This window comes from Camelus ferus, chromosome 13 (assembly GCF_009834535.1).
Source record: "Camelus ferus isolate YT-003-E chromosome 13, BCGSAC_Cfer_1.0, whole genome shotgun sequence".
Lineage (NCBI taxonomy): Eukaryota > Metazoa > Chordata > Mammalia > Artiodactyla > Camelidae > Camelus > Camelus ferus.
In genome coordinates this window covers 32,671,282-32,696,174 of record NC_045708.1, presented here as the reverse complement: position 1 = coordinate 32,696,174, position 24,893 = coordinate 32,671,282, and the positions used below count along the sequence as shown (strand labels likewise).

General features: G+C 45.4%; 2 protein-coding genes across 3 annotated transcripts in view; one reads left to right on the top strand and one right to left on the bottom strand.

Moving 5' to 3' along the window:
* The window catches only part of TESK2 (testis associated actin remodelling kinase 2), a 104,878-nt gene extending 83,401 nt beyond the window's left edge, over nucleotides 1-21,477 (top strand). The window contains exons 5-11 of one of the 2 annotated variants that reach the window (XM_032494133.1): nucleotides 8,972-9,118; nucleotides 17,652-17,734; nucleotides 17,961-18,045; nucleotides 18,304-18,387; nucleotides 18,609-18,695; nucleotides 19,376-19,493; nucleotides 19,803-21,477. In XM_032494133.1, the coding sequence (XP_032350024.1) occupies nucleotides 8,972-9,118; nucleotides 17,652-17,734; nucleotides 17,961-18,045; nucleotides 18,304-18,387; nucleotides 18,609-18,695; nucleotides 19,376-19,493; nucleotides 19,803-20,527 (1,329 nt within the window). In that variant the 3' untranslated portion in view covers nucleotides 20,528-21,477. The remainder of the gene's footprint in view (nucleotides 1-8,971; nucleotides 9,119-17,651; nucleotides 17,735-17,960; nucleotides 18,046-18,303; nucleotides 18,388-18,608; nucleotides 18,696-19,375; nucleotides 19,494-19,802) is intronic. The other variant, XM_032494135.1, reaches the window with a different exon arrangement.
* On the bottom strand, nucleotides 21,388-24,884 carry TOE1 (target of EGR1, exonuclease). Its single transcript, XM_006178429.2, is given in 9 exon segments — nucleotides 21,388-22,315; nucleotides 22,394-22,553; nucleotides 22,755-23,014; nucleotides 23,278-23,436; nucleotides 23,562-23,658; nucleotides 23,804-23,844; nucleotides 23,936-23,997; nucleotides 24,000-24,077; nucleotides 24,818-24,884. Coding segments are annotated over 9 exon segments (1,530 nt in total). The 5' UTR covers nucleotides 24,870-24,884; the 3' UTR covers nucleotides 21,388-21,694.
* Nucleotides 24,885-24,893: the final 9 nt, after the last annotated feature.

Genomic DNA, 24,893 nt, shown 5'->3' with positions numbered 1-24,893 from the left:
GCAGAAGAACCAGAACTGGCTGGGTCCTCTGTTCCCACTCCTTCCTTTGACAATTCCAAGTAGTCTTTGTGAATTTCTGTGAACTTAAGAGTAATTAGTTACCTATGTGACCTTTAGCCTTCAGAGGAGATTTCTGCCTTCACTTGGAGTGACTGTTGGGCTGGAAAGCTGTCTTCCACATAGCAAATTGGGAACCTTTCCTCCCTTTCTACCCCTCTACTTACTGTTTTCCACTAGAAGACATCACTTGAGCTTACAGTTTGCCTCCTTTAACTTTTGCTTGACTTCCTCCTTACCCAGAGACTAAGTAGTGTGTTGATATAGGCAGAAGAGACAGAAGAAATGATTGGTTCATTTGAGGACAGAGTCTCCTTTGATACAAATCACTTTAATTAGAAACTTAACTTCTTTTGGTTTCCATTTTCATTTTGTCCATTGTCAAGCCCCTGCTCCTGAGATCTGATGGAGGGAGGCAAGGTGCGTTGTGTTCCTTAATAGAGTGCTTTGTTCACTCTGAGCCCAATCACTACATGAATGTCAGAGGTTCCTGTCTCAGTCTGGAGAATGTGGGCTTGTAGTAGGTGTGGGGTAGCAAGCTGGAGGGAATAGTGCTTTTAAACATGGCCCTAGTAGCCATGTCACTGGTTATGGATCTTGGAATAAGAAAGCAGACTGGATGGATAGTCAGGAGCCCTGGCCTCATCTTAAATCATGTCTGAGACCATTGATTGCTAGTAGAGCTTTATGGGGTCAAGAAAATAGTCTTATTGTTACCTTAGTTTATTCCTTTGGGAATATTTGTTTTACTGATTTATCATTTAATGTTTACTTTGTTTAAACAAATTTGATTTTGATTATGAAATGTTTGTTGTAAGAGTTAAAAGTCTGTGGGAAAATCTTAATCATACTTTTTTGAATCTTGTGGGTAAACAGTCATTTTGATGTTTATAGTAGTTTACATTCATGGAAAAACACTCATATTACTTCAGGTACGTTAAACAAACATGTTCTTAAAGTGGTGAACGGGTTCATACTAAGTATCTGTGGCAAGTGTGAGGAAAGAGGAGGAGATACCTTTATGGCCTCTTCTACTTGGCTTTCAGCTGCTGATAAAAGAAATATCCTCTATAAAAAAGGAGATCTTAGTTATAATTTTTAAGTCCATGTGATTCTGACCACTTTAAGGAGTCTGCTTATAGGCTGGTCGAAGGATCCTCAGAATTAAATATCACTGAGTGGCCAAAACACTGTTTTGTATTTCGCTTTGTATCCATTGCTACTGTATTATCTGCCATATAGTAGGCATTATTCAGTGTTTGTTTTGCATGGTATTTATCAGAAAATTCCTCTAAAAGCACATTTCTCTTTTTGATCTTAAATTACATTAATGACTGAGTTGGGAGGGCTTCCAATAAAAGAGGGAACTTAAAACCTGCCTCCATTTATTTAAATGTACTTAATCATTCATTTGTTAATTCAACAAGTTATTGTTCACTTTGCTGGATACTGGGCTTACAAAGTTGAGAAAGAACTGGTTCCTGCCATCACAGTTACAGTACAATGTGATAGGCAATAGTAGAAATACATACAGCGGGCTAAAGTGGCACAAAGTGTGGGATAGGGTATCAGGAAATGCTTTCCAAAATAAGAGATTCTCACTGGGTTTAGAAGGATGAATAAGAATTAGCAAAGCTATGAAGGGGAAGAAGAATATTCTGGGCAGTAGATAAGCCGATATGAAGGCAGAGAGAGTAAAATATTATTCTGAAATATATTTTGGGGCTTTCTCTTTGAATCTGTGCATTACTGCTGATTGACTGAGTCGGCAGGCTCTGGTGGACTTCCTGGAGTGGAGGCTGAACCATGGCAAACTCGGGCCTTGCAGATGTGTGGCTGTACACTTTAGTGGCTGTGGAACCTCGAGCTGAGAACAGGAGGCTCCTTTGGAGCATGAGCCTCCCACAGGGCGCTCTTGGGATGCCTGTCCCGGAATTACCCAGGGCAATAATAAAGCTTTCTTTTCTTCTTTAAACCAAGCCAGCAGGATGGGATGTCTGCTAGCCTTTGTGTTTGGAGCCAACCAACAAACATACAGTGGCCAACACAATGGCATTGTTGGGCTTCAGTGAAAACTAGGTCGGGGACCAGGCCCTCCTCTGCAGAGGGCCCTTCTAAAGAACAGAGGTTTGACAAGCCACTGATTTGGCTATTTGGCATTGATGCCTGGTTTCTGATGGAATTCTGACTTACTTCTGGCACATAAGATTGCAGGATCTCTTCCCGTTCTCTCAACACCTCAATTTGGAATCTCTGAGTTGCCTTTGACTCTTTTTCCTTAGTTCTCATATCTGCCAATAAGTTGCTAAATCATTTAGATTCTATCTCTGCATATTCTAACTCTAGCCCACTTTTTTGTGCCTATAATAGCACTCTAAGTCAGGCATTTGGTCTCTGTCATCTGGACTGATGCAGAGCCCTCCAGACCTCCTTCTAGATCCTCCTCTATCCTGCTACCACCATGAGCTTTCTAAAATGTAGTCTGGGTCATGTATTGGTTTCCTAGGGCTGCCATAATAAAGCACCACAATGTGGGTGGCTTATAATGACAGAAATCTATTCTCTCACAGTTCTGAAACCTGGAAGTCTGAAGTCAAAGCACTGGCAGGGTCATGATGCTGTCTGTGAAGGCTCTAAGGGAAGATCCTGCCTTACCTCCTCCTAGTCTCTTTTGGCATTCCGTAGCTTATAGATGCATAACTCAAATCTTTGCCTCCATCATTACATGACATTCTCCTTGTGTGTCTGTGCCTGCTCCCTTCCTTTCATAAAGATACCAATCATATTGGATTAAGTGTCCACGCTACTCCAATAGAACCTTATCTTTACTTGATTACATCTGCAAAACCCCTATTTCCAAATAAGGTTACATTTATAGGTACCAGGGGTTAGGGCTTGAGCATATCTTTTTGTGAGACAAAATTTAACACATTATATTATACCTTTACCTGTAAACCTTTAGTGGTCCCCATGGTCTGCCAAGTTAGCTATAGTTGTTTTATCTTGGTGTTCCAGAACTTCTACACTAATATTAAATATAAACAATAATGGCAATAACAACTAATATACTGAGAACTTTCTTTGACATTGTTCTAAGCATTTTACATATCAGTTTGTTGAATCCTTGTAACTCTATGGGTTAGGTTCTATTATTATTCCCATGTTATAGATGATTTTATAGTGAATGTATACAGAATGAAATAGAGTAACCAACCCAGGGTCACACAGCTAGTCAGAGGTGAGATTCAATCCTAGGCAGTCTGACTCTGCAGTAGGTGGGCTTTGCCACCATACTGTACTGCCCAGTTTAACTTTTCAGCTTCATCCCTTCTTCCCTACTTATACTTTTGCAAGCAAAAAGAAAGAAAGAAATAATTCCTAATCTATGCACTTTATCTTTGTGATTCTTTGTGATCCTTTTGCACAGAATGTCTTTCTTACTCCCAACCCTAAATATGGGCTTCCAGGAAATGGAACTGAATCCTCAGTGGGTGATTAGTCAGTCCTATGTGGGGAGAAAGGTATTCCAGGTGAAGGGACCAGCAATGTGTACAAGAGTGCAATTAAGCAGAGGTCAGACTCTTATAAATAGGAGTGAAAGGCTTTGTATGCCATGCTAAGGATTGTGGATTTTATCCTAAGAGTAACAGGGCATCAGTGAACAATTTTAACAAGGGAGTAGGTTCAGGCTAGCATTTTAGAAGAATTATCTTGGCTGTGTTAAAGAAGATGGATTGGAATGAGGGCTAAGTCTGTTCAAGATGTAAGAAGGAGAAAAGAAGGCTAGTTAGAAAGCTAATGGAGTGACCCAGGGGAGGGATGCTGGTGATAAGACACTGATAGTGGGGAGAATGTGTTGTGTACTGTGAGCTAATAAGCACTGTGCTAGACATAATGTTGTATATCTTATCTCTTTTAATTATTCCCTGCCTTTGATTAAACATCAAATCATGTTGGTTTTACTTCTGAGATGTCTCCAGATATTAACCTCCCTTCCATTGCTGCCACTGTCTTATTCAGGCCTTTGTTACTTGTCACCTTGATGATTCCAGAAGCCTAACTGTTCTCCCAGCCTCAATTCCTGACCTTTCCCTACAGTTTCTATATTATTGTTAGAATGATATTTCTATGTAGCATACCTGATCATGTTATTGTCTTGTGTGAAAAAAATTGTTAATTATATGTCATCTTTACTAGACTGTGAACTAATGGCAGGGACTGGCCCACTTATCCTTGTGTTTTCACATAGTGGATGTTCAGTGTTTGTGTAGGTGGGTGGATAGAGAGATGGATGGATAGAGAGATGGATGGATCCTCCTCAGGACAACCCTGCTAATTAGATGGCAGCAAATGATTTCTATTAGTTGGGTGGCAGCACATTTATCTGTCTTGGATAAGTGCCCTAGCTCCAGGTTAGTTGGGTAGATTTTTTAAAAAGAAATAATAATTCTTACAGTTGATATTTTCTTTAGAACCTCTCTGAATATGTCTTTGAACCATGAATAAGTTTGTTTGGTTACAGATATCAGTACAATTCAAAGTTAAAAAAAAAAAAAGGAGTAACCGTTTTGTCTTGTTCTTCTGACTGGTTATGATTGGGTAAGGTTGTGATTAGAATCAGCAAGAATTGAGAACAGGAGCCCTGGGTGTAGTGACTGTTACCTCAGGGAGAAGTAAGTATTGCTTAGTGCTGTTCCAGAATATTCTTTGTATGGGCATGTTTCTGTGTCTGTCTGTGCCTGAGTGGTACCATCAGAACCTATAGGGGATGTATGGGAAGAAACCATTCTCTCAGCCTCGACAACTCCTAACTATCTCAGATGTTACTTTTTCTCTGAAACTTTCCTAACTCCTAAGTATCTACTTTCATACCCCAAGTATTTACCTCTGCTAAAGGGTTATTAGTATTATTTACTTACCAATGTCTTTGAACTTCTTTAATGTGTAAGCATTTACTATGTGCCAGACACTCTTCTAATCACTGGGGGATATAATACTCATGTAAATGGACAGGTTCTTACTCTCATATGGCAGGAAGAGGGGCAGTGTTTAATAACTGTTCGTAGAAATAACCTGAATTGATATTCCTGAGTGGAGAACTGAGTGTCCGAGTGTCCATTTATCTGTCCCTTTGGCGATTTTTTAAAGGGTGTGGTCATATGATTTCTTGCATACATAATATTGTTTAGTCACCAACACACTTTTGTTTATTGAGTGCCTTCTTGGGAAAGAGCCTTTAACGAACTCAAATATCAAGCACAAATGAAATGGCAGAAACTCTGTTACAACATTTTACTGGACCATGAGGAGGAAAGGCAGGTTTTGGTACAGGTAAAGTTGGGAACAGTCAATGAGAGGTATTGAACATTCACTACACCCAGGGTTCCTGTTCCCAATTCTTACGGATTCTAATCATAACCTCACCTAGTCATACGAGTCAGAAGAACAAGACAAAATGGTTACTTTTTTTTCTTTCAACTTTGAATTGTCTGTGTACTGAGAGGTGTTGAAGTATTGAAGTAGTATCAAATTAACACATTTGATTGGCTGATATTATAGTTTTCTGAACTTGAAAGTTTAAAAGAATGACAATAAAAATTGTAAAAACTTCTCTCTCTAGTAGGTATTTAAATGTGTTGCCAATGCCTTTGGGCTCCCAAGGGGGTGGTCTGGAAGAAAATTAAAGCAAAACAGCTGTTATCCCCAACCCAGAAAGTTGAATGTGCTAGAACAGTTGCTCTTGCCTCTGCTTCCCACTGAGGAATTTGTTCAGAGGACACACCAGCTGAGTCTGCATGGGGAGTTGCTTATAGGGAAGTGGACGTTCTGACAATGGGCACACAAAGTGTGTAGTAACTTAGAAATCTTCCTTGCTGGCAGATGTCAAACTTCCTTTCCTTGTACACCCGAAGGTCTTGAGACTTTGAGAGTTGTGGGCCCAAAGGCTTATCAGCCCCAGAGAAGTACTCACCAAAGGCAGGCAAGAAAAAAGGGTTGTAATAATAAACTCCATTTGGTTTCACTCTATGGTCTTGGTTTGTGCTTCTTCTGTCTTGCCTGGAAAAGCCAGAGCCTACTAACCAGTGGGATTCCTCTTCACCTTGGCTTACCTTTCTCCTTTGCTCTCCACCCCTCTGGCTTGGTCTATGGATTTCTCAGGCCTCCAGAGACATGGATGAACAGAGTAAACATGTATTTCCCTGAGCCAGAATCAAGAGTCCTGGCTTAGCCCGGCCCAAAGAAAGTACACATACAGGCTTTTCACCTGGTCCTCAGTTGGGAAACCTGAGTGGCTCCTAAAGTCAGGCCTTCCATGTCACCCTGTCACCATGCCAAGGAAGTGAACCTCCACCTCTTCATATCTTTTCAACTCTCAGAGCTAAAGAAATTTGTCTGCGTGATTAGATGTCAGCTTCAGCGCCGCCATGTAGCTTGGGGTTTTCAAGTTCAGTTTCTTTTTAGCAAAAGGGCACCTCAGATGCAAACCATGAACAGATTCAACTAGAGTGAAGAGATGAGAAGGCACTATGCTAACGCCATCATTATGCCTCGTTTTGAGATTTCCAAAGATGGATTATCAAGCAAGATGAAGCAGATCAACAGGTTTCCCTTTTGAGAAGTTTGGTATATTTTTAGCCGTTCTCTCTGCCTTGCCAAACCTGATTCGCTTCATCCAAGGATCTGAAGTGCTGCATCGTGCTGCCCCCAACTGGTTCTTTTTGGTGCTTATGTTACCACATCAGAAAATCTCAGATTATATGGCACTTATATTTTTTCTTAGCACTTTCATAAATTTGTATTCGGTTCTCACAGTAACATTGTGAGTTACACGGATCATGGATTATCGTGCCTACTTTATAGGTAGGAAAACTGAAGGATAGCCTTATTAGTTGATTGTCTAAAGTTAAATGGCTATTAAGAGGCAGAACTGGACTAAAATTTATATCTCTTGTCTTCTATCTCATTAAGTTCCATAGTCTTTTGTAAATTCAATATCAACCAAAATGAAAAAAAGGTATTAAGAGTTTAATTTTAGGCTTAGAGGAATTTGCCCTTTTTTCTCCCTTGGAAGGAGGAGGGAGATAGTACATCATGTAAGGTTCAAATAAATTCATGAATTTATTGGCAAAAAGTTTTGAATTCCTGTTCTGCATGAGACTCTATGACTTAGATGCCATGGCCTGTAACTCTCCAATGTAGTGTCGTGGGAGAGCATGAACTCTGGACCCAGACTGCCTGAGTTTAAACTCTGCTGCTTGATAGTCGGGTAACCTTGAGAAAGTTGCTTAACCTCTGAATGCCTTTTGTAAAATGAGAATAATAGTACACTTACCTTAGGGTTATGTGATGATTAAATGAGATAATAATGCACAGAGTAAGCACCAAATAAATATCAGCTGCTGCTCTTATTGTTATTATTATCATTCCTGTATAAATATGCTTATTTGCTCTTTTAAAAAATTGCAAAACAGCCTTTCATGGATATGTAAGAATGACAAGCAGCCAAATTTCTTGAAAGAGTACTTCTTTACATAGTTTCCCCTTAGCCTTCTCTCCTGCTCACTGCTCGGTTCACTTTGATCTTACTCTGGTCTGTTAACCACTTTGCTGAAACTGCTCTGGCCGCAATTGCCAGTGACTTCTTAGCTGCAAATTCAGTAGATACTTTTCATGTTCATCTTACTTGATCTGCAGCATTTGATACTTTTGGTCATCCCCTCTTTGGAGTGTTCTTTTTTGCTTCTGTAGTGACATTCTTGCTTGGATCTTTTTCCTCTGCCTGCTCTTCTAAATGTTACAGTTCCTTGGAATCCTGTTAATTTCCCACCTTACACTTAAACTTTGGACAATTCCATACATTCGTTGGCATCAGTGACTACTTCAGCTCAGTGCTAGTTATTCCCTCCTAAATGTTAGTCTCTAGCCTGGACTTTGTTCCTAAACTTCAAACTGACTCTCTATAAGACACCTCCACATGTCTTTGAACTCAGTGTGACCTAGTTGAACTCACTAGCTTTTAACATTGCCTCTCTAAAAGCCCACTCCCCTCGCTAAATTCTGAATACTTAATAATGGCACTCAGGAACCAATAGCCTGTGATCAACCTAGGAGCTTTTCATTGCCCCCATTCCCACATCCAGCCTGTCATCAGGTTTTTTCCTTCTACCATCTAAATCTTGAAACTTGCTCTATTTCAATGCCTCCACTATTGCCTTAAATCGGCATCCTTCTTTCACCAGGATTATTGCAATAATCTCCTTACCTAGTTTTCCTTCTCCATCTTCTCCACTCTAATCCATCTATCATACTATTGCTAAAATAATTTTTTCTTTAAAAAGCAAATATGAACATGTTGCTCTGTTGCTTAAAAGGCTTCTGTTTTTCCCTGTAGACAGGATAAAGTCCATGTATCTTAGCAAAGCATATCAGCCTCACCTGCCTCTCCTAGTCATGTACTCTGGCCATGTGGAGTAAATTATTTTCCTGAATACATGTGCCCTTAGCCTATAACTTTGCATATGCTGCTCCCTCTGTGTGGACTGTCTTTCTTTCCTGCTCCCCCAAGTCATCCTTTCGATTCCTTATTTCCTTGGTGCAGCCTTTTCTGACATGTGCAGGTTGAGTTAGGAACTTTATCTGCACTGCATAGTGCTGTCATACCTGTGCAAAGCTATATTTTAGCACTTACTACATGATATTGTTTGTCTATAGCCCTGAATAGATTGTACTCTCCCAAAGGAAGATATCTTTTTGTGCAGCACCTACCAGAGTGCCTGGTTACAGAATAAGCCCTCAGTAACTTAAAAAAAAAAAAATACACTCTCTATCTTCTAGGTGTTTCCTTTCCAGTGGTTTTACCACCACCCTAAACATTCCTGACAAATGGTAGCTGGGTTTTCCTTCTGTTTTGCAGTATATCAACTCTGGAAACCTGGAACAGTTGCTAGACAGTAACCTGCATTTGCCCTGGACTGTGAGGGTGAAACTGGCTTATGACATAGCAGTGGGCCTCAGCTACCTTCACTTCAAAGGCATTTTCCATCGGGACCTCACATCTAAGGTACGAAGGCATTACTTGCACAACTCTTTGAGACACTGTCTTCCATTACCCAGAAAGCTGTGTTAAGAAACTAGCCATTAATGAGCTTTGGAATGATGGAGATCTCATAGATTTAACATTTAATCACAGCGGATACAACTTATTACTATGTATAGCTAGTCCTTAGAAAGCCAGTCTGAGCTCACAGCAGCTACCTTTCATTGTTGAGCCCAGCAACACATACATCTTGAGAACCTTCATTGGACTTCAGCTCCTGAATGTGTGTTGCAGGAGGAGACAGCAGGAGGACGCTTAAGAGATTCTTGCCCTAGCGGCATGACAGCAGTCAAGGGGATGTTTGACAGCAGACAAGGGGAATTTGTCTCTTAGTGTTCTCTCCCATGGCCTCGAGCAGGAGTTCTGTGATTTTTAGTCACTTGAGTGTAGGTTTTGAGAGCCATAGTGTACTGACCCATTTTCTTTCTGTGTGATTGAGTTTCTGCCATCCTGCCAGTTCCTCTTTGGCATCAGCTGATCTCTGTAGTATTCTCTTGCTGTCCAAATTGCTGTGTGACCAGGTTAGAAAAGAGTTGCTTTTAGAGGAAGCTGGCCATACTACAAGGCAGACACCTCAGGGCCAAGTAGCACAGGATACCACGTGGAAAGGCTTATGTAAACAGTACTGTTTGGTCATTGATATGGGAACTATAAATCATCGAATATAACTTCTGTCCAAGAGCTGATTTAAAGTCTTCTATATAGAAGTTTTGCACCTGCCTAAGAATAGCTGTCATTTCATTCTGCACCCTTAACACGTACACATGCACGTACGTCATATACTTACTCCTACAGCCCTTCTATCATGGGTGAGGGGTAAGGGAACCTCTTTTAAGAAGAAGTTTGCAAAGGGAACAAAAGCAGGCTGTGCTCCCAGAGCCAATAAGACCTAGAGCAGTAAGTCCCTGGCTATCTCACATTAGAATGGTTCTGGTGTTCCAAACAGCAGTAACTGTCCCTGAGGGACCCTGGCCATTGGTTTGTAAACTACTATGCGGAAAATCACTTTGAGGAGGTGACTGTAGGGCCCCTGGGTGTGGCAGGGCCATCTGTAGTCAGCTGCACTGTTACCGACAGATCACTAAGACTGGCATGTGGAATCTGGTGACCAGTCGAGTCCTAGCTGTGAGGAGTCTTTTATCTTCATTAGAATATGCAAGGAATGGACAGCTGGACAGCTGGGACCTGGAAGGTGGTATCTTATCCCTTCATCAGCCTTTTCTCCTTCCTTAGAATATTTTAGAAAGTCAAGACTAAGAAAACTGTACATGTTCCAGACAAATGGGTGTAGTTGTATCAAATTGTTGCTTTCTTCTCAGTTTCATTTCTTCTAAGGTAGAGTGAGGTCATGAACACAGGTATTCTCCCCACACCTACATGGGTGTCTCCTGTGTCTGGCACCTTGGATGAAGGAATATTTGAGAAAGATAATTTCTGACCAGAAGTAGTCTTGTTGGGAAAAAACTAAAGAACAGTCCAAGCGTTTTATAATTGAGTGTTAGCCATAGACTGTGGGTTTTCAGAGAAAAAAAGGAGCCATAGGCTAGGGTAGCTAGGCTTTCTGGAGGAAAGTTCTCCCCTTCCCCATCCTTAGTGAGTTCCTAAGAACTCATCATATTTCATTCTGTGCCCCCAGAGCACTTTGTCCCATTGTGCTAGTGTCCAAGTGTGTTTCTGTCTGGGATTGTCATGTTGTATGTATTGTAAAAATGACTAAGCCTTTTGGACCTATAGGATAAGACCACTATCCTTTGGTTTTTCTAATAGGGAGTGGGTGTTCCCATGTCCATTGGCTTGAGATGAGAAATAAGGAATTTAAGAGAAAGAACTCTCTGGTAGCACTGGGCTGTGCTTTCTTGGGTCTGAACTTTAGGTGATGGTGAGAACAAATGACTTTGCAACCTGGAGACAGGCTGAGAAGTACACTATAGGGAATCTCAAGTTGAAGAAAAACAAGTTAATTTTATAAGCCACACTATCCAATTCAAGAGGTTGTCTTCTGTGCCCTTTTATTACCTCTGAGCTTTTGGTAAAGTTTTGTCCAAATGTTTCAGCCTTATTGTGTTGCAGGGATTAAGGAGAGGGTTGTATATCCACACTTAGGCCAGAGCAGCCCCACCCAGGAGACCTGTGTGGTGGTGACAGTCACCATAAGAATGAGAAGCCCAAGGGAGAAAGAAGGCTAGCGGGATAGAGTAGGGCTTTGAAATTTCCAAATTATCTCCTCATTGTCACCCTTGGGTCTGAGTTTGACTTCTTTAAGGACAATAAAAGGCTTACTTATATTTTAGTATGTACACTTCATATGATTTGATGGTTCTGTTGTGTCTGTGTCTCCCACCAACACATGAGTTTCCCCAGTGCTGCTCTTATTCACCTTTGTATTCCTAGCTCCTAACTTAGAGCCTGTCAGAGTCAAGGCTTCCCAGCCCTTTCAGAGAATATGCTTGATGGCACAGAGGCCAGAACATCTACTTGGGAACTGAGATTTTGAGTCCCAGACCTGGTTTTGTCCCACCTCTTCCCATGACTTCAGTGCTCTTGGGACCTCAGTGTTCCCAGTCTATTGACCTCACAGGAGCGACCAGTCTGGGCTTCTCAGCCCAGAGCTAATAGGAGGAATTTAAAGTAGCGGGAGCATGTTCCAGGTGAGTAAGCCAGGAAAGGGAGGAACAGGTGCCTTTTTCCAAACGAGCCTGAGCCTGAGGTAGAAGCAAAGAGGATCCCTAGTTTGCTGTCAGAGTGCCTCCTGAAAGCAGCATTGCCTTTGTAGGATTCACATCAGTGGTTACTGCAGTGCTGTCTTCAAGAGTGAAGTCTGTCAGATATAGCTGTTCAGTCTAATTTTATTATTATGTCTAAGAAACAGCCTGATAATAGATTTATAATAGTAAATAATAGAATTTATAATTATCAGCGATGCTGATAATTTACTTAGAAGGAAGTGGTGGGTGGTGTGGCTTTAAAAACCTTCAGTTCTTGAGCTCCATCAAGAAGTGGCAACAGCCACACACAGGCTTTGACCAGCAGCTCTCAGAGTGGCTGGTGCAACTGAACATGAGGCTTGGCTATTAGGGGCAGCTAAGAGAGCAGTTTCTTTCTGCTTAATACCATTGCTGCCCAGGTTCAGGCAAGCACCGCTGATCTTTTTTGGTTTCCCCCAGGAGAGTGAATTATGAATTGTACCTCTCTTCTTGGTTGTTGGGCTTTTGCTTGTTTGTTTTGGTTTTTTTACTCCCAAGATGCCACTCTGGTGATTCTGTCAACTGAAGAGCCTGTCCTTTTATGGTCTTAGGCTGTATACCACACAACTAGGAACAGAAAATGCCAATTTTCAGAGACTGAAGAGAGCATGAATTAGAAACAAAGTTGAATGCTGGCGGGATGTAGAGAGTGTGCATTAGGGCACCCTGTAATTATTTTTTATAATGAGAACCATCAACAGCCTCTGGGAACCATTTATACTGAGCTATTAGAGGACGCAGAAGTGACTGGAACCCAATCTGCACCAACTGTGGGCCCTTAGTCAAGTTGGAGAGACAGATATATGAGCAGATTATTTCACAAGAGCTATGGGAAAGATACAGGATCACATGGTGGGATGGAGGGCAAGGGATGGGACGCTTTACAGCAAACTAGATAATCTTCTAAGAGATTTGGATGAGAGCAGTCTCGGGCACACGGGAGGGCAGTGCAGTCTCTGATCTCCTTATGCTGTGAAGAAAAAACTCCTAACCTTTCTTGAGATGTAGAATCGGTACTTTCTTTCTGATCCTAACTGGGTTTATGGAGTGAATTTGTAGGGGGTGAGGGGAGAAGTGACAGCACATTGAAAGCCATTTTTTTTGTTGTCATAGAAAGAGCTTTAGCTTAGAACTAACACTAACAAATGGACGTGGCATGTCTCCGCTCAGGTGGTTTTATTCAGGGCCAGTCCTGTGTAGCTGTTCTAGGAGACCTCAGGAACAGCTCGCAGGTGAATACTCTGGCCCAGTTCTGAAGGGTTTGTGTTGGACTTCCAGAAAGCATTCATGGCCACCTTTTGAGTCTCTTGTCAGGGTCAGTCCCTATTATGGAGAGTCAGATGTATGATTAGCAGTTGCCTTTGACACATGCTTCTGAAAGAAGCCCAGCTGCTTCAGTCATCTGTCCAAACTTTCATGTAACAAACTTTTGCCGGGTTCTTTCTGTGTGTCTGTGCTCGGTTAGAGATACAGAGATGAATGGGATCATTCCCTGCCCTTGAAGAGGCAAACATGTAAGTCTCTCTGCTCATTTGGTGTATTATATAGGGGTGAGGACAAAGGGGAACCGCAGCCAGGCAGCAGCAGTGCCTGGGCTCCTCTTTGAACCTGAGCATGTCACCTCTCACCTCAGAGAAGTCTGACTGGGCCTTTCTTATGTCTGCTGCTTACTCCAGGCATACTTTTGAATAAAGCATTCTTCATCCCCTAGTTAATGGACTTTGTATCCCACACAGCCTGAAAACTTGGTCTGGCTTTTTCAGAACCAAACAGTGGTCTAAGCTTCATATTTTGTACTTTTTAGTCAAATAGTTTGTACTAGGGCCAAGACCAAGTTGAGTGAGAAATGCAAGCATTGCACCAGATGCCCTTGGATTAATCAACACTGGAGATAGGGGCTAGCATCCCAGATGACGGGTTCTTATTGTATTGCCTGCACAAACACTGCTGCCTTCTTCATGGGCCCTGGTCCCTGCTGCTGTTGTAAGACTACATTGTTCCTGCCATGGCCTTGCTGTCTCCAGTGGAAAGCTTTCCAGCCAGTTCTTCTGAAGAGGCCAGAATCATTAGGTGGGAACCCTTTAGGGTCAGGAGGCCTAGGTCTCTACCACTGATAGTTGTAAGCTTCACTTTTCTCATCTTAAGTGTAAAAATCTCAGATCTGCCCCCCCGACCATGTTGTTCTGAAGAATTACTTGGATTGCATTTATGAGAAATGTTTTCTAATTCCTAGGGTACTACACAGACAGAAGTAAGCAATCTTGCTCTTACCCAAGGGGCTAGGAATTATTCTCTAGGCCACTTTCCTCTTAACACATCCCTGCTTTGCTAAAGCTTATACTCTCTAGCTTACAGTCTTAGAGCCATAGGAAGGGACTATAGAAACAGATACTTTCATTATGAAACATCAAATGCTCAGGTTAGAAAGAAGAGAATGCATAGGATACTTTGAAAAGAGGATATTTAACCCAACCTGAGGGTATGGAGGTTTCTTAGAAGAGATGATGCCTAAGCTGAATCTCTAAAATCGAATTCTACTTAGTAAGGATTGTGTGTGTGGTGGGGGTAATATTCCAGACCAGACCAGACCAGACTAGACCATCAAAGCAAATTGCATAAAGGCACAGAGGCATAAACAATATGATATGCAAACTGTGAGGTTGGAGTGGTAAGGATAAGGATTGGAAAGAGAGGAATCTGATTATATACTATCAAAGTTGGATTTAATCTTATAGATAGGAAATGAAGAACCATTGCTAGCTTTTTAAAAAAGTAACAGCTTTTTTTTTTTGAGATATTGCTCACATAAAATAAAATTCACCCTTTCAGCGTATGAAATTTCAGTGGTTTTTAGAATATTCAACCATCACCACTATCTAATTTCAGAACTTTTTATTATTCTAAAAAGAAAACCCCATACCCTCTTCCCCTTTCCCTTCAGCCTTTGGCAACCACTAATCTTTTTTCAGTTTCTGTGGATTTGCTTATTCTGAACATTTCATATAAATGGAATCATATAATATGTCATTGCCAGCTTTTAAGTAGGGGAGTAACAGATTTGCATTTTACAAAGATCATGCTGGCAGAAAGGAAGAAGGTGGATTATGGAGATCAGGCCTGGCCCCAGCCACAGAGACCAGTTGGAAGAATATTGCAATATTCAGGGGAAGACCTGAACTAGGGCAATACTGGTGGGGATAAAGAGGGAGGGACTGATCTAAAAAACATTTAGAAGCTAACATTTTTTGGATTAAGAGTAAAAAATCTAAGATAAACCCTAAGTTTCAGGCTCAGCAAACTGGGTAGAAAATGACAGTGACAGCTGGCGCAAAAATACAGATAGAGTTTTAGTTTTGGGGGAAGAAGATGAGTTCAGGTTTGCATGTGTGGAGTTCAATGTGTGTAATCCAGGAGGAGATGTCCAGAAATAGACTGGATGTGCAAATAGACTGGAAGCTTGAGGATAAAGGTCAGTACTGAGGATATGCATGTGGGAGTCATCAGCACAGAGGTGGTAATCAGAAAAGAAATGTGGAACAGCCACCACAATAGAGCACAAGCTACAGGCCCAAGATAGAACCCTGAGACTATCAGCCTCATGGGATGGGAAGAAGAGCCTGCACTGGAGTGTGCAGGGTAGCCCAAGGTACAGGGAAGTCCATACTGTCATGGAAGCCAGGAGAGGAGAAGCCAAAAGGAGCCAGAACAGCCTGTATCTAGCCTCTAATAGCTAGTCTGTTAGCTCCAGGACAGCTTAGTCTCTGCACACCCAGCACTAATATGATTCCTGAATCATATATGAAAACGCTGAAGGACGTCATCAGCAATGTCAATGGCAGAAAGTTCAAGTAATATAAAGACTAATTTTGTCTGTTGAGCTTATTAATGCCATGGAACTCATTGGGATCCTCAGTGAGAATACTTCCAGCAGAAGGCAGTGAGGAAGGAGTGGGAGATGAGGAATCAAAACCTAGCAAATGTTGCTAGCCAGACTTCACTAGCTTACACCCCACTAAGGGTAGGCTCAGCAATTTGTTGAAAATCCCCACAGGAGCTAATCTTGGTGAGGGTTCCTCTCCATTTTCCTTATCACCTCAGATACAGACTCCTAAAGTTGCCTCTCTTGGTTTTCAGTATACCGTGTTTGTCTTTGGCTCCAATGCCCAGCTATTGGCTTGCGGAAAAGCTTTGAGAGACGCAGTGGTCATACTCCAGACCGAAGGCAGACTGGGCTAGGTGGTGTTGCCCCATGTTGTGGGGCCCTGACCATCCCACTTCTAGCTACTTAGAGAGGCTGCTGTGAAGCCACTTACTCCTGGATGGGTGGTTTGCAGTGAGTGAACAACACATTTCCAGGAATGTGAAGATGGGGCAGAAATTGAACAGCTTTGACAAGGGCAGTGCACTGTGGCCGTGTTTTGTTCCTTACCTGCTGCTTCCAAGTTGAATTTAACAGGGTTGTTTCTGGGGGCTGTAAACCAAATAGTAAATAGGACTTTAGACTGAGCCGTAGAGACAGGAGCCTGAATTGTAGGTGAAAGAAGAGGAGGAGGGGAGAAAAAACAGGTAACAGAGCTGAGACACCACTGCTTCACAGGCCAATGTCCAAGAGCCCTGGCTTTGGCTGTCTAATAGGCAAGCAGGCCTAGGACCCATCTTCTTACAGTCTGGCCTAGATCCCTTCTCAGAGTCAAGAAGCTGGGGTCGGGGTGGAGGATTGCTGAGCCAGCAGGACTGATGGGAGGGCCAAAGCCAGGACAAGCACAAGGACAGTCCTGCTCAGAAGCCAGAAACTGTTCATGTCTACCTGGAATCCAGGATAGAGGAGGATGTGATGAAATCACAGACTTCTTCCAGTTCAGGGAAAGAGAGGTAGTGTGATCACATCAAGGTCAGAGTAAGGGACTGATACGTACCTGATGTGGAGTAAGCAGGAGGTGACTTGGCAATGCCTTGGCAACTGGATGCCAAGGTGAGGAAGAGGGAGGGCTGGCTTGGGTCATATAGGGCCTTGTTGGCCCCACAAATGCCCCTGTGAGCCAAGGATCCCTACTCTCTGCTGCCCCCGGAGGAAGACGGGCAAAGTGAAGTGCTTCCTGAGCCAGAGTGAGCCAGGTGTAGGGCTACTGTGAATGCATCTATTTGGGGAGAGCTCGTTGCTGCTTTGTGTTTATTTTCGTCGTTTGGGTTCATTTTAAGACAAGCTTACCTGTCCAGCCCTGACTGCTCCAGCTCTCACCTTCATCTCTCTCAACTCCTTTAACTCCTCCTCTGTGCCACGTGCTCTTACAGCCTAGCAGAGAGGCCATCAGCTCCTCAGGAGCAAGTTTGGGTTTGGGCCTTCCTTCCTCACAGTATTCATTTCATGGGGGAGGTTCAGGACAAGCTCACTGAACAAAGCTACTGTCTCCAAAAATTTCATCACATCACTATATTGTAAGCTCCAAGAGGACAAGGGTTTCTGTTCATTAAGGTCTTTCTGGCACTTAGAACCATGCCTAGCACATAGAAAGCAAAGATAAATATTTGTGTTTGGAGCATATGAATCCTAGGGCAGCCACGCAAGCTCTAGGCCTAATTCATCTCACATGGCAATCGAAGCCCCTGAGTCTAATCAAGAGTCAGCTTAAGAGTGTGGTTTCACCAAGGAGCAGAGGACAAGGTGCCCTATGGCAAGGAGGGGTGGTGGTAAATTCTATGGCTGGTTGGTCCCCACTTCTGAGCCACATTGTCTTCTTCTTTGGGAACCCTAGAACTGCCTGATAAAGAGGGATGAGAATGGTTACTCTGCTGTGGTAGCTGACTTTGGCCTGGCTGAGAAGATCCCTGATGTCAGGTGGGTAGCCCTGATGGGTGCTGGGGCCACACAAGGGACTGAGGCAAAGAGAAAACTGCAGCTTCCTCTTCAGAGGCCAAGACTTGGTCACAGCCCATCCTCAACTCCCTAAATTCAGTCAATTCTAGTGTGTGCCCATCCTTGGGGGAGAGGAATTCCCAGTGGTCAGATAGCCCATCTGACCCACCAGTGGCAAGCTCATTTTCCATATAATCTCACCCCACAGCATGGGGAGTGAGAAGTTGGCTGTTGTGGGCTCACCCTTCTGGATGGCGCCTGAGGTTCTCCGAGATGAGCCCTACAATGAGAAGGTAAGTCTGAGGACCCCGAGGCCTGGTTCTCTCTGCTAATCCATTCTTAGCAGAAAGTATCCTGGATCACCCTTCATGTTCGGGGTGAGGATCTACATCCTTCCTGCCAAAAACAAGGCTAGTACCTGGCAGCTGCCCAGTGAATGAATTGAGTGGAATATGGATGGTAGGACCTAGACCTAGGCTAGTGGACTCGAGGGGCAGAAACTCCACCTCACACCCCATTGAGTGGGAAACTGAGATCTCACTACCCACCAGGCGGATGTGTTCTCTTATGGTATCATCCTCTGTGAGATCATCGCTCGCATCCAGGCTGATCCAGACTATCTTCCTCGAACAGAGGTAAGCCTCAGGCATGGGGATTAGTGCCACTGGGATGGGGCTGCTTTTGAGGCCATGGAATTGTTTTGTTTTGGGGGTAGAGCTGCTGGAATTTAGTCTGTATGTTTACTTCTTTGAGGGCAGTTCCCCACCTCCTCTTCTGAGCAGGCCAGGATGGGCAGAGGGATTAATGACATGTCTACCCATGTCCCCTCCTCCCTCCCTTCCATACCCATCTACAGAACTTCGGGCTGGACTATGACGCTTTCCAGCACATGGTGGGAGACTGTCCCCCCGACTTTCTGCAGCTCACCTTCAACTGCTGTAATGTGAGTGTCTTTTTCCTCCTGGCTTTGGTTGGGGCTGGCTGAACCCTTTTCACCTGGTTAGGTACTGTAGGGAGAGGCTGCTAATTAGCCTCACAGGATCTCTTTTTCACTGATGAATGACAGTGCCCACATTCCCTCCTCTGGGCCTGCCAGACTTTGGTCCAGAAGTCTGGCCAAGGAAAGGAAAACTGCTTTGTATTGTCCAGTCCTCAGCTTGTAGTGTAGACCTACCACCCTTTACCTTGGATATTGATGGAGCTCTGGTCACGTTTTAGTTGGACTGTGGGTCCAGCTGGTCCGAGGCCCATGAGAAAGGCTCTTGTTAGTTTTCATTCTATATAGCTCTGGGGCTGGACCTACCTGTTATGCCCAAGGGGTAGCTGGGCCTTATCCCGGTGCTTCAGAAACATGTTAGCAGCACTCAAGAAATAGAACCACCAACTGTGAACATACACTTTGGAGGGTTCTGTACTCAACAAGGTGAGAAGACATACAGAAAGGCTACCGAGATGGGGGAGGGTATTAGACAATAGCTGGGAATCACTCGTATGGTCTGGGGCCTTCAGAAAAGACCTTAGATGCACACCTGAATCTTAAAAGATGCCAGAAACAGACTCAAATGCCATCCTTGGCATGGAGAATAGGAGCGCAGGGCTAATGGCTGGTGTGGATGACTACAGATGGACCCCAAACTGCGCCCATCCTTTGTGGAGATTGGGAAGACCTTGGAGAAAATTTTGAGCCGCCTACAGGAGGAAGAGATGGAGAGGGACAGGAAGCTGCAGCCTGCAGCCAAGGGTAAGAGATTAGACCAGAGTGTCCAACCTGACCCCAACGGGAGGATATTAGGATGGGGGGCCTTCCCTTTTAGGGCTGTGATTGCCAGATCCCATGTCCAGAAGAAAGGCAGAGGAGCACGGGATCATGGAAAAAGTCCTGGAGCTGTGAGCTGGCAATACTGCCTCCCTTCTGAGTCTGTTTTCTCATTGGTGAAATGGGGACATTACCTACTTTGCTTTCCCAGGTGGTAACACTTTGTAGTATGAAGTGCTGCTCTGTTTGTTATGACTGGTGAGACTGACCCTGATCTGACTCATTATTCTTTAGGACTCTTGGAGAAAGGACCTGGGGTGAAGCGACTAAGCTTATGGGATGACAAGATCCCTCCCAAGTCCCCATGCCCAAGACGTACTATCTGGCTGTCTCGAAGCCAGTCAGATATCTTCTCCAGTAAGCCCCCACGTACAGTGAACGTCTTGGACCCCTACTACCGGCCACAACGAGGTGGTGCTTCCCGCGCCCCCAAAATTAACCCTTTCAGTGCTCGCCAGGACCTCAAAGGTGGCAAGATCAAGTTCTTTGACCTTCCCAGCAAGTCTGTCATCTCCTTGGTATTTGACCTGGATGCACCAGGGCCTGGAACTATGCCCATGGCTGACTGGCAGGAGCCCCTGGCCCCACTTGCTCGCCGGTGGCGTTCTTTGCCTAGTTCACCAGAGTTCTTGCATCAAGAGGCTTGTCCCTTTGTGGGTCGAGAAGAATCACTATCTGATGGGCCCCTACCACGCCTCAGTAGTCACAAGTACAGAGTAAGAGAGATCCCACCATTCCGAGCATCTGCCATACCAGCTGCTCCAGCTCATGAGGCCATGGACTGCTCCAGTCCCCAGGAAGAAAACGGTTTTGGGCCCAGGCCTCAGGGGGCCAGTCCATGCCTTGCGGGTGCCCCTGAGGAGATGGAGATAGAAGAAGGCAGGCCAAGAGACTTGGCTCCAATACCCTTCTCTGTCTCAGGCATAGGCCTGAAAACCCAGGGAGAGCAGGATGGGTGAGGGGAGTTTATCCCCACCTCATCTTGGGGAAGGACCTTCGGCTGAAGCCACAGGGTCCCTTTGGTGCAGTCTTGACTCTTCCCTGGAGCCCACAGAGCAGGTAGGCTCATCCAAGCCAGGCTCAACTTTGGGGCTCCCAGCGCCCAATGGCTGTGTATGAGAGGTGCGGCAGCAGTGAGAGGCCTTTCTGGTTAGGGTCAACAGCTGATACCAAGCCTCTGAAATCCAGCAAGGAACCCTGGCCCCCACCATATCCCTCAGTGCACTTCCCCAGACAGGACCAGAGGACTCCTAGTTCTAGTGTGAGCTGGCAGGCAGCTATTACCCTAGGTTCTTCACCTACCCAAGTCTGTCTCTTGCCCTTTCCTGGGGCATATAAGCTAATGGTTGGAACCTGGAGCTGACCAGCAGACCATAAAGGCCATGACTGTTTCTCAGACCTGAAGACTGGGGTGCTTCTTGCCAGAATGTCTAAGACACTTGAATAATTGCTGTTTGCACTTACTGCACGGTCAGACCACGTCACTACATTTCTATGCAAGGGGAGGGCAAGGCAGAGTGGTGGTCATGGCTCTCAGCTAACCTATTCAAAGATCTTTTCCAGTTGATTAATCTATTTTCATATTTATGAAGGAGTCTTAATGTTCTGCCCTGTAAGACTTTCAACCTTGTGGTTGGGAGTAGGGTTGGTTTTGTAGGCCCTAGGGCCTGCTCTATGTGTTGTCAATATGTGATACACCCAATTGGTTAAATGGTTTATACATGGACTGGTTTCTTCCCTTTCTGCTACTGCCAGAGCGATGGGAACAGTCTGTCCTTATAGAGCCGCAATAAGAAATAACCAAAGATGAAGCTGGTCACATATTTTCATATCTTGTTTCTGTTGATTTTTTTGTAAAACTTTCCCAGGACACTTTGAGATTTAAAAATAAAGTTGGTGTTACAGGTGCTGGTCAGCTGCCTTCTTGATTGTACCCTCGTTCCTCAGCCTCTGGGGTAAAGGCAGAGGTCCAGGAGAGATGCAGCAGGATCTCTGCCAGGACCTCTCCCCAACCCACCACCACTCTAGTAGTTGGGAGTAGGACCCTCACAGGCTAGAGGGATCCAGACCCCTCTGTTCCACGCTTAGCTTCTCTTCCTGGGCCCTGAGTGCTAGTAGAAGTCGAGTCAGCTGCTGCCCCAAGCCAGCTTCATCTTCTGGTTGTGGGCTTTGGAAGAACGGGAGAACTGGCTCTTAGCCACGGTGAGGGGTACAGCTTTGCCACTCAGGTATACCTTGTTGTGGCATTCAGGTAGCCACGGTCCAGAGCTACAGGGCTGGAGTCCTTGGCTCACTCCCACGTAGGCCATCACATAACCTGTCATAAAGGCATCAAAACCAGCCCGATGCAATCCATCCCCAGGCATTGGGGTAGGACTGTCTTGACTCTCTGGTGCTTCTGAGGTGGGCATGTCAGCTGTTTCAGGCTTTGTTTCTTTAGGCTCTGTCTCCAAGTCATTTTTGTGACCTGGCTCAGGGCCAGGCTGGTTCCCAGTCTCATCCTCAGCTACCTCCTGCTCAGTTACCTCAGGTTTGAGGCCATCCCCACAGACCTGCTTGGTGGGAGGACCATCCTCAGCTTCCCCAGAGGTCTGTTTCCCATGCAGGCCCAATGAAGCCCTCCGCCGTTTTTCCCTACGTCGTCGCCGTCGCCTCTTGTCCTCCACCACAGCCTCATCAGTGTCTATGATAAGGTCAATATCATGGGACCGAGGACACTGTGGTCCCAGGGGGCACCAGCCATAGGCCTAGAGGTAGGAAAAAGCTTAGAGACGGGTTCCAGGCATCAAACCTCCCTCCCCTAGGAAATGTCCTGGTGCTCTCACCGAGAAGTTATCACAGATGCTGGTGGAGTGGGGACGGTAGGTTGCAGGGGGCATGCAGCAGCGGTAGTCAATATGGGTCCTCATGCTGGGAGGATAGCTGCAGAACTCCAGGGTAAGGTGTGGGTTGCCAGCTGCCCGCTGCTTCCCATTTTCCCGCTCACTGCAACAGCACAAGAGAGTATTGATCCACTAGCATATAAGTTCCATGAGAGCAGGGTAAAAATTTTGTCTGTTTTGTTGACTGCTGAATCCTCAGCGCCTAAAACTGTGCCTGGCACATGGTAGGCACTCGATAAGTACCTTAAGTGAATGAGATAGGCTTATACCAGGTCCCACCCTGTTCCCTCAACCAGTCCCTCACCATTTCCGGAAGGCATATTCTAGGTAGGAGGCCACAAAGCGGGCATGAAACTCAGCAGCATATTTGGTGTCATAAATGCCAGCAGGGAACATTTCACACAGGTCAGCAGTGAAGGTTCCCAAGCTCTCAGGCAGGTGTGCATAGAAGTTCTGGTACAGGAACACCAAGTCTATAAGACCATTGTGCAGTACCAGGGGCCGGCGGGCCCGAATTAGCTCCAGGAACAGCGTCCTCACTGACTGGCTCTGGCTCTCATCACCCTGGGCAGAAAGAAAGGAGTCACGGGGAAGAACAGAATCCTCTAGGGAGCCTCTTTTGCAGAACACTTATCCCAGGCTGCCTCACCTGCCACCTCCCTTGCCACCTAATCCAATGCCATTCACCAGTGTATCAATCTTATTTCCCCAGCTCTGTTATGAGTGATTCCCCATACTCCCTATGAAGCAGATCCTCCCCATGCACCCAGCCTAGAGTAGTAAGAAATGAAGTCACACAAGGGGCAATCTCAAGGCTGGAGGCCTACCTTGTCATTGCCCTTGTGGTAGGGGATACCCTGGGAGTACTGCTGGTTGAAGTTGAAGCCATGCTGTACCAGGAACTGCACAGACTTTGGTTCTATGACATACTCTTCCATGCACAGCAGGGTCAGATTGAACACCTGGGCCAGGTATGAGTGGTCACCCTGGGAGAGAAAGAAGTTCTGCTAAATCAAGCTTTGGGAGAAAAAAACCTCGCAGCTGATGTTCCCTAGGATTTCAACCCACCTGCCCCAGCCACAGACCTGGGATGGAGGTGATCAGCCCATACCTTGTCTGGCTGCTGCTTGAAGCAGGCGAGGCCCAGGGAGAGGATAGAACGGGTCCTGGCAGCATGACACACGGCCTTGTAACGTTCCTCGATGCACCTTGGGGTTGGGTTTGGGGGTGGCTGTGGCTGGGAGTTAGCCTCATAAATGACCCAAACCACCCAGGACTGTGACCTCCACTCCAGGGTTGAGGTCTGCCCCTCCTGCCAAGGCTAGGACTAAAGAGAACAAGGCTTATACTTACTGATTCAGCAAACTCTTCCTGTCCCCAAGCCCACTCAGTTCCTATGTGTCAGTAAAGGGAGAGCTGTGTTAGGTCCGTAGCACCCACCAGTCCTTTCACAACCACCTGCTCTCCCCATTCTCCAACTCTCACCGTGTCCACAGCCACAAAGCTAGCCGTCTTTATGGCCAGCAGGAGAGATGGCCACATCTCTTGAAGTTGTCACTTTGCACATCCACCACGGGAACCTGGACTACTAGCTCCTCCCCAGATTTTGTGCTTTGGCTGACACCACCTGGGGGTAAAGGAGGGTGAAGGTGTTAATGCTCAGGCAAAAGCCCAAAGGAACAGATACCAAGCTAGGCCATGGCTGGGGGCAGGGGCAGTTTCCCTTAAGGCAAGATAAGGCAGTTTTCCCCTCAAGCCTTTGTATGACATATGCTCTATACACAGGCCTTGGAGTAAACAGTGCCCTGAATTTGGGGAGAGAAAGCCTGAGTCTTCCAGTGGCTCATGTGAGACTGGGAAAACTTCCCACCTCAGCATCAAAACCTGTAAAAGAGTAGGACTAGATGATATGTGAGCCTTTCCCCCACATCCTGCAGGAAATACTTTGCAAGACCTGAGGACTTCATTTCGTTTAATATCCCACAAGGCTCTATACTACCGTTCCCATGGTGCCTCACAGCCACCAACGGCAGTAGCCAGTATGCCCTGGAGCCTGATAAGTAACGTCCCAATCCGTCCCACTTCTGTGGACCACAACTCCCATCCCGCCCCACTTAACAGAGCCATGAGCTCCAGACTACATCTCCCGACACGCCCCCACCTGCCCTGACTATGCGCCCAACACTCCAGGCTTTTGTAGCCCAAGCCGCGGTGCACACCGGGACTTGTAGTTTCCTCATGGGTGGTTCAGCGGGAAGGAGCTAGTCCTCTGAATCTTGAGGTCGGTTTCTTAGAACCATAAGCCCGAGGCCCTCCCGTCCCCCAGAGCGCGCAGGCTTTTAAAGCGGCCCCGGAGAAGCCACTCACCGTCAGAGACGGCTGGAGCTGAGGCTGCGCCATCGTCACCGTCGGCGGCCATGACACCGCGGGTCCCTCGCCTGTA